We start from the raw sequence: 12,500 nt of genomic DNA on the forward strand, positions 1-12,500 counted from the left end.
CAGGAGAGATCATCCCCTGATACACACCCGGCTGCACACACACTTTGGAGGAGAGCAGAGGGACACGCGCACCCTGCAGAGACACACTGGCCTCTCCTGCACACACACACACACACACACACACACACACACACACACACACACACACACACACACACACACACTATAAATACACACCCGGCTGCACACACACTTTGGAGGAGAGCAGCGGCACACGCGCACCGTGCAGAGATACACTGGCCTCTCCTGCACACACACACACACACACACACACACACACACACACACACACACACACACACACACACACACACACACACACACACACACACACGCTCTCTCTCTCTCTCTCTGTGCACTCCTGTATACCGTCGTATTCTGAGCTGCCCCATCCTGAGATCCAGCACAGGCTGCCATCTTGGAAATCCTCACCGGAGCCAGGCAGACAAATGGGCTGCACCACGCCTACACACACACACACACACACACACACACACGCGCACGCACACGCGCACACACAGTAAAAGAAAAGAAAAACAGGACTCAAGTACACACAATAGACACACACACAAACACACACACTCACCAATATCGCTCCTGAGCACACTCACTCACTTACCAACATCGCTCCTGAGCATACTCCTTTGCATTGCAATTGACAAATTGCAACTCATTCAAAATTCTGCGGCAAGAATCCTAACAAGAACCAGAATGAGAGAGCACATCTCTCCTGTCTTGGCAGACCTGCACTGGTTACCTGTCTCTTACAGAATCGACTTTAAGATTCTGCTCACAGTATTTAAAGCATTAAATGGACTTGCCCCTAGCTATATCTCAGACATGCTCTCTTTTTATGCCCCTGCTCGAGCTCTCAGGTCCACTGATGCCAAGCTGCTAAGGACCCCCCACCCCCCGCAGAAGAAGATCGGCGACGCCGCGTTTGCCTGCTATGCGCCCAAGAGATGGAACGCCCTCCCCATCGAGATTCGATCAACCACCTCCGTCGACTCCTTTAAGAAGCAGCTGAAGACCCACCTCTTCATCCTTGCCAACTCCTAGCTGCCAAGGCGTCACAGTGTCCCAGCTGCCGCAGCGCCCTTACCACTCGCAACCAGCCCTGGCAGGGGGCTCCCCTAGGTGGCCGCTGGTCTCTGCCTGAGGTTTCTTCCTGACTATAGGGGGTCTTTTTTTTCTCAGACTTCACTGAGCTTTTTTTTTCCCCCTTACAAACTATGAATCAAGCGAAAGGGAGTTTTTCCTCACCCCTGATGCCACCAGGGGCCGCACCTGAGCGCCCAATCTCTGTGTGACTATCTATGACTTATGATAGGCCCAGCCACTATGGACCTTACACATCTAAGAATCCTGGTCCTATCATACGTTGACCTTATGACTCTACATTCTCTGTCTATCTCTTCTTCCTCTGCCTTCCTGCTTTTTCTGCCTCTCCTCTATACCTCTCCTTTTAAATCTATCTCTAAAAATGTTTTTTTTTTCCATTTGTTAAGCACTTTGAGTTACATGCCTTGTATGAAACAGTGCTATACAAATACAATTATTATTATTATTATTATTATTATTATTATTGAGTGGGTGAAGTTTGACTTATCTTACTCTAATAGACGAGCATTGGCCACTGCTAGCCATTCTTTAGCCACTGCTAGCCATTCTTTAGCCACTGCTAGCCATTCTTTAGCCACTGCTAGCCACTGCTAGCCATTCTTTAGCCACTGCTAGCCATTAGCTACTGCTAGTCACCGTTTAGCTACTGCTAGCCTATAGCTACTGTTAGTCACCGTCCTTTAGTGCCGATCAGGATCCCCTTCATCCTGCCAGCTGATTGGCTCTCCTGGTCAAAGGGGATTGGACTTGGAGGCCATTGGCCACTATGTCCAGTCTTGGGACACAATACGAGGCTATTGGTCAGTTTGAGGAGATGAGAACGGCTATTGGTCAGTTGGTATGAGCTAAACTGTGATTCGCTGCTGCTTATTCCTGAATGCGAGGCTATTGGCCAGTTGGATGAGTGTAAGTCTGTGTTTGTGTGTGTGTGTATGTGTGTGTGTGTGTGTGTGTGTGTGTGTGTGCATGCGTGCGTGCGTATGTTTGTGTGCGTGTGTGTGTGTGTGTGTGTGTGTGTGTATGTGTGTGTGTGTGTGTGTGTGTGTTTGAGTGTGTGTGTATGTGTGTGTGTGTGTGTGTGTGTGTGTGTGTGTCTTTGTGTGTGTATGTGTTTGAGTGTGTGTGCGTATGTGTGTGCGTGTGTGTTTGTTTGCGTGCATGTGTGTTTGACTATGTGTGTGTGTGTGTGTGTGTGTGTGTGTGTGTGTGTGTGTGTGTGTGTGTGTGTGTGTGTGTGTGTGTGCTATTTACTGCTGAATGCGAGGCTATTGGACAGTTTGATGAGTGCGATGTCGTAGTCGAGGCGGCGGGGGTGGTAGTGGGCGTGGTAGATGATCTTGGCCACACCCACGGACTCCGCCCCATTCACCGGTTGGTCGATCAGCCCCACGTAGACCGCCCACAAGGAGGGGTAGGCAAACCTGAAAACACACACACACACACACACACACACACACACACACAAGGAGGGGTAGGCAAACCTGAACACACACACACACAAACACACACACACACACACACACACACACACACACACACACACACACACACACACACACACAAACACACACACACACACACACAGTGGCTATGTCTCAAATCACGCACTTGTGTCAGTGCACTGACAGTGCACAGTATGAGGTCTTTAGTGCATAGTGTCGTGGAAAAATGTGAGCACTATGCACTGTGCCCTCGCTGGAAGTGACGGCTGAGCATGGCATTAGCTCGCCAAAATATGAGTTGGCTACTGTTTACAATGCACAGCGTCTGTTGCTTGTATTTCCATTTCCTTCACCCCAAAGGACAACAATCACACATACAATACTTGATTTGGCATGAAAAGGTTGGTGTCCCATCAACATTACTTACAGAATTAGGAGACTGTTGACCAAACTCTTCTACTGAACTGAAAGCCTCATGTCCTCCGTGTCATTGTCAACATGGCCGCCGTTTAGTGTGTGCAGTGTCCATCATTCAAGCACTGCATTTTTCCGCCATTGTTAGGGGATCATCCTGGCACTTTCAGTGCACTGGCTCAACTGAAATTTTCAGCGTGAGCGCCCTAGGCACTGAAACACAGTGCCCAAAGTGCACAAGTGCGTGATTTGAGACGTAGCCTGTGTTAAGGGCAAATTACAGTTCTGCAACTGCACATCAATTGTCACTTGGGTCTGGTGGCTAGCCCATTTTGCTTTTATAGATCTGCGCAAGAGGTCTCGAGCCACATCCGGAACAGTCTGAGTTTCCTTCACTACATTGCCCCCAGCACTGCGGCCATTATTAATTTCTAGCTCATCTCAGTTAGCTAAGGACTTTATACTTGTACAAACTGCAAAGGTAATGTATCGGTAGGCCTGTCATTATTTGAGCCTTGCACCCTGTCTCTGTATGCTGTGGGAAGAGGAGTGGGAGTGTGCAGCCCCAAGCCCCATGGTGATTATTGTACTGTGTCTGAAAATTACAGCATCACTAAACCATCAAATGAATCACCTGTCTCGGAGTCATCCTTGTCTCAACTTACACAACGCAGAGTGAAACTCCAACCGGTTACAAGCGACAAGTTTCCCCTGTAAATGTTAAGCTGCGCTGTTTTTATGCTCCCGCTGTTTGGGGATATAAATAAACCTTCCTGAGGAATAACCCCTTCTGTCCTCGTACTTCTGGTTTCAGAGGGGAGATATAGAGGGGAGATATAGAGGGGAGATATAGAGGGGAGATATAGAGGGGAGATATAGAGGGGAGATATAGAGGGGAGATATAGAGGGGAGATATAGAGGGGAGATATAGAGGGATATAGAGGGATATAGAGGGGAGATATAGAGGGGAGATATAGAGGGATATAGAGGGGAGATATAGAGGGATATAGAGGGATATAGAGGGGAGATATAGAGGGGAGATATAGAGGGGAGATATAGAGGGGAGATATAGAGGGATATAGAGGGGAGATATAGAGGGGAGATATAGAGGGATATAGAGGGGAGATATAGAGGGGAGATATAGAGGGATATAGAGGGGAGATATAGAGGGGAGATATAGAGGGATATAGAGGGATATAGAGGGGAGATATAGAGGGGAGATATAGAGGGGAGATATAGAGGGGAGATATAGAGGGGAGATATAGAGGGGAGATATAGAGGGATATAGAGGGGAGATATAGAGGGGAGATATAGAGGGATATAGAGGGATATAGAGGGGAGATATAGAGGGGAGATATAGAGGGATATAGAGGGGAGATATAGAGGGGAGATATAGAGGGGAGATATAGAGGGGAGATATAGAGGGATATAGAGGGATATAGAGGGATATAGAGGGATATAGAGGGATATAGAGGGGAGATATAGAGGGGAGATATAGAGGGGAGATATAGAGGGGAGATATAGAGGGGAGATATAGAGGGGAGATATAGAGGGGAGATATAGAGGGGAGATATAGAGGGATATAGAGGGGAGATATAGAGGGGAGATATAGAGGGATATAGAGGGATATAGAGGGGAGATATAGAGGGATATAGAGGGGAGATATAGAGGGATATAGAGGGGAGATATAGAGGGGAGATATAGAGGGGAGATATAGAGGGATATAGAGGGATATAGAGGGGAGATATAGAGGGATATAGAGGGGAGATATAGAGGGGAGATATAGAGGGATATAGAGGGATATAGAGGGGAGATATAGAGGGGAGATATAGAGGGGAGATATAGAGGGGAGATATAGAGGGGAGATATAGAGGGATATAGAGGGGAGATATAGAGGGATATAGAGGGGAGATATAGAGGGATATAGAGGGGAGATATAGAGGGGAGATATAGAGGGGAGATATAGAGGGGAGATATAGAGGGGAGATATAGAGGGATATAGAGGGGAGATATAGAGGGGAGATATAGAGGGGAGATATAGAGGGGAGATATAGAGGGGAGATATAGAGGGGAGATATAGAGGGATATAGAGGGATATAGAGGGATATAGAGGGGAGATATAGAGGGGAGATATAGAGGGGAGATATAGAGGGGAGATATAGAGGGATATAGAGGGGAGATATAGAGGGGAGATATAGAGGGATATAGAGGGGAGATATAGAGGGGAGATATAGAGGGATATAGAGGGGAGATATAGAGGGGAGATATAGAGGGGAGATATAGAGGGGAGATATAGAGGGATATAGAGGGGAGATATAGAGGGGAGATATAGAGGGGAGATATAGAGGGATATAGAGGGGAGATATAGAGGGATATAGAGGGGAGATATAGAGGGATATAGAGGGGAGATATAGAGGGATATAGAGGGGAGATATAGAGGGGAGATATAGAGGGGAGATATAGAGGGGAGATATAGAGGGGAGATATAGAGGGGAGATATAGAGGGGAGATATAGAGGGGAGATATAGAGGGATATAGAGGGGAGATATAGAGGGATATAGAGGGATATAGAGGGGAGATATAGAGGGGAGATATAGAGGGATATAGAGGGGAGATATAGAGGGGAGATATAGAGGGGAGATATAGAGGGATATAGAGGGGAGATATAGAGGGGAGATATAGAGGGATATAGAGGGGAGATATAGAGGGGAGATATAGAGGGGAGATATAGAGGGATATAGAGGGATATAGAGGGATATAGAGGGGAGATATAGAGGGGAGATATAGAGGGATATAGAGGGGAGATATAGAGGGATATAGAGGGGAGATATAGAGGGGAGATATAGAGGGGAGATATAGAGGGATATAGAGGGGAGATATAGAGGGATATAGAGGGATATAGAGGGGAGATATAGAGGGATATAGAGGGATATAGAGGGGAGATATAGAGGGGAGATATAGAGGGGAGATATAGAGGGGAGATATAGAGGGGAGATATAGAGGGGAGATATAGAGGGGAGATATAGAGGGATATAGAGGGATATAGAGGGGAGATATAGAGGGATATAGAGGGATATAGAGGGGAGATATAGAGGGGAGATATAGAGGGGAGATATAGAGGGGAGATATAGAGGGGAGATATAGAGGGGAGATATAGAGGGATATAGAGGGGAGATATAGAGGGGAGATATAGAGGGATATAGAGGGGAGATATAGAGGGGAGATATAGAGGGGAGATATAGAGGGATATAGAGGGATATAGAGGGATATAGAGGGGAGATATAGAGGGGAGATATAGAGGGATATAGAGGGGAGATATAGAGGGATATAGAGGGGAGATATAGAGGGGAGATATAGAGGGGAGATATAGAGGGATATAGAGGGGAGATATAGAGGGGAGATATAGAGGGGAGATATAGAGGGGAGATATAGAGGGGAGATATAGAGGGATATAGAGGGGAGATATAGAGGGATATAGAGGGGAGATATAGAGGGGAGATATAGAGGGATATAGAGGGGAGATATAGAGGGGAGATATAGAGGGATATAGAGGGATATAGAGGGGAGATATAGAGGGGAGATATAGAGGGATATAGAGGGATATAGAGGGGAGATATAGAGGGATATAGAGGGGAGATATAGAGGGGAGATATAGAGGGATATAGAGGGATATAGAGGGGAGATATAGAGGGATATAGAGGGGAGATATAGAGGGGAGATATAGAGGGGAGATATAGAGGGGAGATATAGAGGGATATAGAGGGATATAGAGGGGAGATATAGAGGGATATAGAGGGGAGATATAGAGGGATATAGAGGGGAGATATAGAGGGGAGATATAGAGGGATATAGAGGGGAGATATAGAGGGATATAGAGGGGAGATATAGAGGGGAGATATAGAGGGATATAGAGGGGAGATATAGAGGGATATAGAGGGGAGATATAGAGGGGAGATATAGAGGGATATAGAGGGGAGATATAGAGGGGAGATATAGAGGGGAGATATAGAGGGGAGATATAGAGGGATATAGAGGGGAGATATAGAGGGATATAGAGGGGAGATATAGAGGGATATAGAGGGGAGATATAGAGGGGAGATATAGAGGGGAGATATAGAGGGATATAGAGGGGAGATATAGAGGGATATAGAGGGGAGATATAGAGGGGAGATATAGAGGGGAGATATAGAGGGGAGATATAGAGGGGAGATATAGAGGGGAGATATAGAGGGGAGATATAGAGGGGAGATATAGAGGGGAGATATAGAGGGGAGATATAGAGGGGAGATATAGAGGGGAGATATAGAGGGATATAGAGGGGAGATATAGAGGGATATAGAGGGATATAGAGGGATATAGAGGGGAGATATAGAGGGATATAGAGGGGAGATATAGAGGGGAGATATAGAGGGATATAGAGGGATATAGAGGGGAGATATAGAGGGGAGATATAGAGGGGAGATATAGAGGGGAGATATCCATCATTTGCATTGACGTCACAATATTACGTAATCGATTTTGCTGGACGGCAGAAGTACACATTCGTACATAGGAATTATATGCAGACGAAGACAACTTTGACCATAAAATACCAAAGAAACACGTAGTTCTTGTATTTTTTTTAAACGGGATATGTACCTGGCGTTATCAGGCTAGGTTGGCCACGGTGGATGTGTTCAAATCATAGATTTATTAAAATGTATTCTGCTCCACTAGGTGGCATAACGGGGACGGGCGGTACGGCAAACTGGGAGAAGAAGAGAAAGTTGTTGCTTGCCTCCAGCCATGAACTTACTCTGCCTGCGATATATATTTTTTATCCCGTGTTTATTTTCTTCAGTAAAGTTGTGAACTTAAACCAAACCTCTGCATTGGCAAAATAAGCACATTTATGCACCGTTTCTTCATTGGTGGCTGGGCACCGCGGCTGCATCCTCTTCTTCGTGGCATGGCACAGGTAAGATAATGCTGCTAACCTAACTTACTAGGCTACAAGACGCACGGTACATTTTGTGTCAGGCATTTCGCAAAGTGGTGTTTTGAATAGCATATCTTTTCATCTCAGATGTATCTTGTAGGTTAACTTGAATTCTCTCGCTTCGTTTCATCCAAGTGGATTTCATTGTTGTCTAGCCACGTCTGCACAATGTAGGCTATTGTGAAATATAATTATATATCTTATCTTCTGTTTACATGTCCAATATGTTCATTTGTACTGTATTATTATTGACCACTTATGTTACCAGTCCATCACTGCTACTTGTCCTGTCTTGCACTCTCTGTCTGTCTGTAATTGTCAGTCCTGTCTATGTCCTGGCTTGGTAGAGAGAAAACGTCGTTTCCCTTGTATGACCATAAGTAAAGTGACAATAAAAGCTGACTTGACATACTTCAATGTTTCAAATCGGTGTTGCATTACATTGCACATGTAGAAACACATATAGAATGTAGGTTACATACTTTCATTAAATAATTTTGATTTGATTAAATAAATCATTTGAAAAGATGACCTTCACAAGAGAAAGAAAAGCACAACAAACCTGTTATTTATCTTTTATTGTTTTTATTGTTTAGTAATTGCAGGTTCATCAGTCAGGTGGTCAGCACCCAAACTAAAACCATGAGTCATGGTGGCCAGGATGACGTCCAAGAATAGCATCCCAGCAGCACAGGTAAATACATGACTAGTAAGTTCGGATGAGTGTAATTTTCTGACATTTTACATCACATTTTAATTCAGACAATATTGCCAAGGGAGTTAATTATTCAGTACTGTACCAGTACATTACAATGCATGGCTAGATTCATTTTAAATAGCATGTTTGTCTTTTCTTTTTTCTAATTAGATGGGGGAGCCAACATGAAGAGGTGTCCAGAGAGGCTTCTTCCTCTTTGGCTTTGCAGCAGCACCAGGACCTCACCATCAGTGATGCTGTTCCCCTCATCCATCGGGCCTACCCTTACATTCCTCCCCTGATGCACTGATCACCTGTACCAGTTGTTGGAGTTTTCAGAAGGGCTCTAAATTAACTTTTTTTATTCACTAGTAGCCAAAATGGCTAGTATGTTAATCTCCAAACATACCGGTATATGGGTCAAAGTGCCAAGTATGTTTTCTTTTCTACCAGCAAAACTTAATTTTCCCAGCATTTGGCTGGTTGGCTGGTGAGCCCTGGTTGTCATTGATGGTGAGTAGCTGTGATAATAAATAACTGAAATGATGAAGTCCATCCAGACATGTCTTGCTTATTTTATTGTACTAATACAACAACGTAGAACATTTTCTGTGAAAGCCCAACTGGGAAACTCCAACTCCCATTGACATTGTGACACAGCACACAAGTGTTCACTGCACGAAATTGCATTTATGCTTCACCCGTGCAAGGGGGCAGCCCCCAATGGCGCCCCAAGGGAGCAGTGTGGCGGTACCATGCTCAGGGTATCTCAGTCATGGAGGAGGATGGGGGAGAGCACTGATTACTTAACTCCCCCCACCAACCTGGTGGGTCGGGAGTCCAACCGGCAACCTTTGGGATACAAGGCTGACACTCTAACCACTTACCCATGACCGCCTGTCAATCTTCAGTCTAGTCTAACTAATTATATTGTCTCCACTAAATGTATATCTCAGGTGACATGGGTATACTGGTATGGGGATAGTGCTGTATGTAAATAATATTAACCCATTTCAGCCGGCACCAAAATGCCAGCTAATTGCCTATGCTCTTTTTAAGAAAGAGGTCCTCATCCTATAAAAAAACCCCAAATAACTAAATAAGTCTCTGAAGCACATACAGACATGATATGAGTTTTAAAAGCTAAGACCATCCTCTTGCATTAGAACATGTTAATTCAGCTCTAACATACCCACATTTTTAATCTAAAAAAATCCAATATGTCATGCCTAAATGCTGTCGCTCCAGGCACCTAGGTCAATACAACGAGTACACAGCATCCAGCATCAATGGGTTGACTATTACAGGCCTAGTTCAGATAACCATTTATTAATATAAATAAGTACTTGCACGTCTATTGTACATGTCCACCCCACAATAGATATCCCCTCCCATCACCTACAAAACCTTGAAATGTATTTGTACTTTGTGTCTAAAAATAAAGTATTTGAGCCATTGAATGAACTGATTACTACATTGAGTTGGTGTGATTAAGAGGTTGAAATCGGCTAAACTTGACTTGGTGTGCTGGACCTCTGGCTCTTCCATACATCCAATGTGTCATGACATCAGATCATCGCTCTTCTCATCTGGAGAAACAGAAAGATAACACTTAGCTGACACTTATCCAAAGCAACTTCGTTACTCACAGGGAATTGTTAACTGTCCCTGCAGCATGGGGCTTGGTGCCTAGCTCATAGGCCTACTTCAGCCTGGATGGGAGGTGAAGGGAGAGGTGTAGGATGGGATTTGAACCTGCAACCCTCCAATCGTAATACCACTTCCCAAACCATTAAGCCTCTGATGTGTGTGACTGATTTCAGAGGGCAGACAATTTGGATGACAACACAACAAAGTGGTGGACTTCATATTATTGACAACAACATCGACACTGGTGGGCCTATGCATGTCATTATAAATAGGCCAGCATGGATAAGGTGATTGGCATTTCATGACAGCATCATGCTGGAGAGTAGGCCTACTACTTGGGAAATCAGCGCTAGAGATGTACACATGGTTTATTTTTACATTTGAACCTTAACAGTATGAACGTCATAGCCTTGCTATTTCACCAAGAGCTTTATGAATTCCGTGTTTATGTTACAGCCTGCAATATCTTAGCATAGCCTACGTCCATCATAGCGTAATGATGCTGATAATTAACGTTAATCATGGAAAGCATCTTACATTGACCACACAGAAAAAGCCACTGAAATTGCACATTAGACTTAAATTAACTAGCGTTCACGAATTAAGAGACAAATGATGATACAAAGGATGGCAAATGAGAAACTTACCGTGGTGCTCATCCAGCTACTTGAGTAGGCTAGTTTGATGGTTTTCCAGTTGGTTGCCGCGATTCACATCAGCTTTCTCGTTTTATTTTGAGATCCAGTGAAAAGTCACGCCTGGGTTGTAACCCTATCTGTTTTTGTAACAAACAGCACAATGGGTGTTCACGGTGTTTAGTTTATCGGCGATCTAAGTTACGTTATGAGTTACTAAACGTTGCGAGTCCCATAGGAATCCATTCATTAATGCGGCACTCTTGCCGTCCAGTAGCCGTCCACTAGAACGTTTGACGTCACATGCAAATCATGGATAGAGGGGAGATATAGAGGGATATAGAGGGGAGATATAGAGGGGAGATATAGATATATCCTCTCCTCCTTCCTCTCTTTCTCTCCTCTCTCTCTCCTTCTCTCGCTCCCCCTCTCTCGCTCCCCTCTGTCCTCTCTCTCCTCTTCCCTCTCTCCAGTCTCTAGTGTGTTGCCTTAAGGGCCGTACACTAAGCCTTTGACTTCGATATTCGATATTCGAATATAAGTCGAATGTTAAGAAAATTCGAGACATTCGAACGAATATTAATTGGCCATTAATATTCGAATCTGACTTGGGTATTGCTTTTTTGGGTATTTCATTGTTATTGATTAAAATCATTTCCTTGTAAACATCGCAATTCACAGTCTCAATTTATTTTTTCCATGGCTGGTTAATCACTACAGCTGTGTTGAGGAGAGTCGCGTGCTTGTGGCTCATCTCTCTGTGTTCCGTAGCAGGACACTTGCGGCAGGCAGTCTCCCCCTGAGTCCGCATAACAAGCAGATGAGTGCTGCAGAGTTCCATTCAAGTGAATGGCTACAGTTAATAAACAAAGCATCATCACATTACTTTCTGGAGTTGTTGACGAGTTTCTAGAATTATGTGATTCAACCCACAAGTACCTGTGATTACGCCAAGAGTAAGATAATAACTTCTTGTTTTTTGGATTTTGACCAAATTAGCTTCGTTGGTCTGGGTGTCAGATCAGGCAGACTCCAGGTGATGATTTTGTTAGCATGCTTTTAGCATGTTTTTAGCGCACTGCTAGTTTGTGTAATGTTCGTTTTTAGACGAGAGCAGTCATCTTACCTGGACCTACAAACACACTACCTAAATGTCCGTCATTAGTGATAGAAAATAAATACATATTTGTTGATATTGGTGCTGTGTGCTCAATTATCATGATTCCCATATGATCCAATTCAAATTTTAACTTGGGCTACAAGTTTGACATGGCTGCTAGCTTTGCCATGTTTTAATCTGCATTATTATATGGTTGTGACGTCATCGGTCGAATGCTCCATTCATTTCAACGGGGCTCCCCAACGTTCGGACGTCTGTTATTTTTCGATAACGGACGGGTTGGTCTATAACAGACCGCTGTCAATGGCAACAAGACTTTTCACTGCTAAAGCGACTTTTCAACAAGACTCTAATCAGCTGCTGTGATAGACAGCACCCGTTGTCCTGGCTACCGCTGTCAATGGCAACAAGACGTTCTCTGCTAAAGCCACTGGCTTGTATA

At 44.5% G+C, this 12,500-nt stretch overlaps 1 protein-coding gene and 2 long non-coding RNA genes across 3 annotated transcripts in view; 1 reads left to right on the forward strand and 2 right to left on the reverse strand.

The window, feature by feature from the left end:
- tmprss3a (transmembrane serine protease 3a) overlaps nt 1-12,500 on the reverse strand; it is a 28,855-nt gene that overhangs the window by 2,688 nt on the left and 13,667 nt on the right. The window contains exons 8-10 of the mRNA XM_063193112.1: nt 2,374-2,543; nt 370-465; nt 1-96 (exon numbers count right to left, since the gene is read on the reverse strand). The exon at nt 1-96 is cut by the window's left edge and continues 47 nt beyond it. Coding sequence (XP_063049182.1) covers nt 1-96; nt 370-465; nt 2,374-2,543 — 362 coding nt within the window. The remainder of the gene's footprint in view (nt 97-369; nt 466-2,373; nt 2,544-12,500) is intronic.
- On the forward strand, nt 7,770-9,208 carry LOC134443259 (uncharacterized). The gene is made up of 3 exons (XR_010033615.1): nt 7,770-7,935; nt 8,553-8,650; nt 8,825-9,208. It is a non-coding gene; the product is annotated as an uncharacterized LOC134443259 (long non-coding RNA).
- On the reverse strand, nt 10,109-11,249 carry LOC134443260 (uncharacterized). Its single transcript, XR_010033616.1, has 2 exons — nt 10,951-11,249; nt 10,109-10,242 (listed from the first exon to the last, which is right to left on the reverse strand). It is a non-coding gene; the product is annotated as an uncharacterized LOC134443260 (long non-coding RNA).

This window comes from Engraulis encrasicolus, unplaced genomic scaffold, assembly GCF_034702125.1.
Source record: "Engraulis encrasicolus isolate BLACKSEA-1 unplaced genomic scaffold, IST_EnEncr_1.0 scaffold_29_np1212, whole genome shotgun sequence".
Classification (NCBI taxonomy): Eukaryota; Metazoa; Chordata; class Actinopteri; order Clupeiformes; family Engraulidae; genus Engraulis; species Engraulis encrasicolus.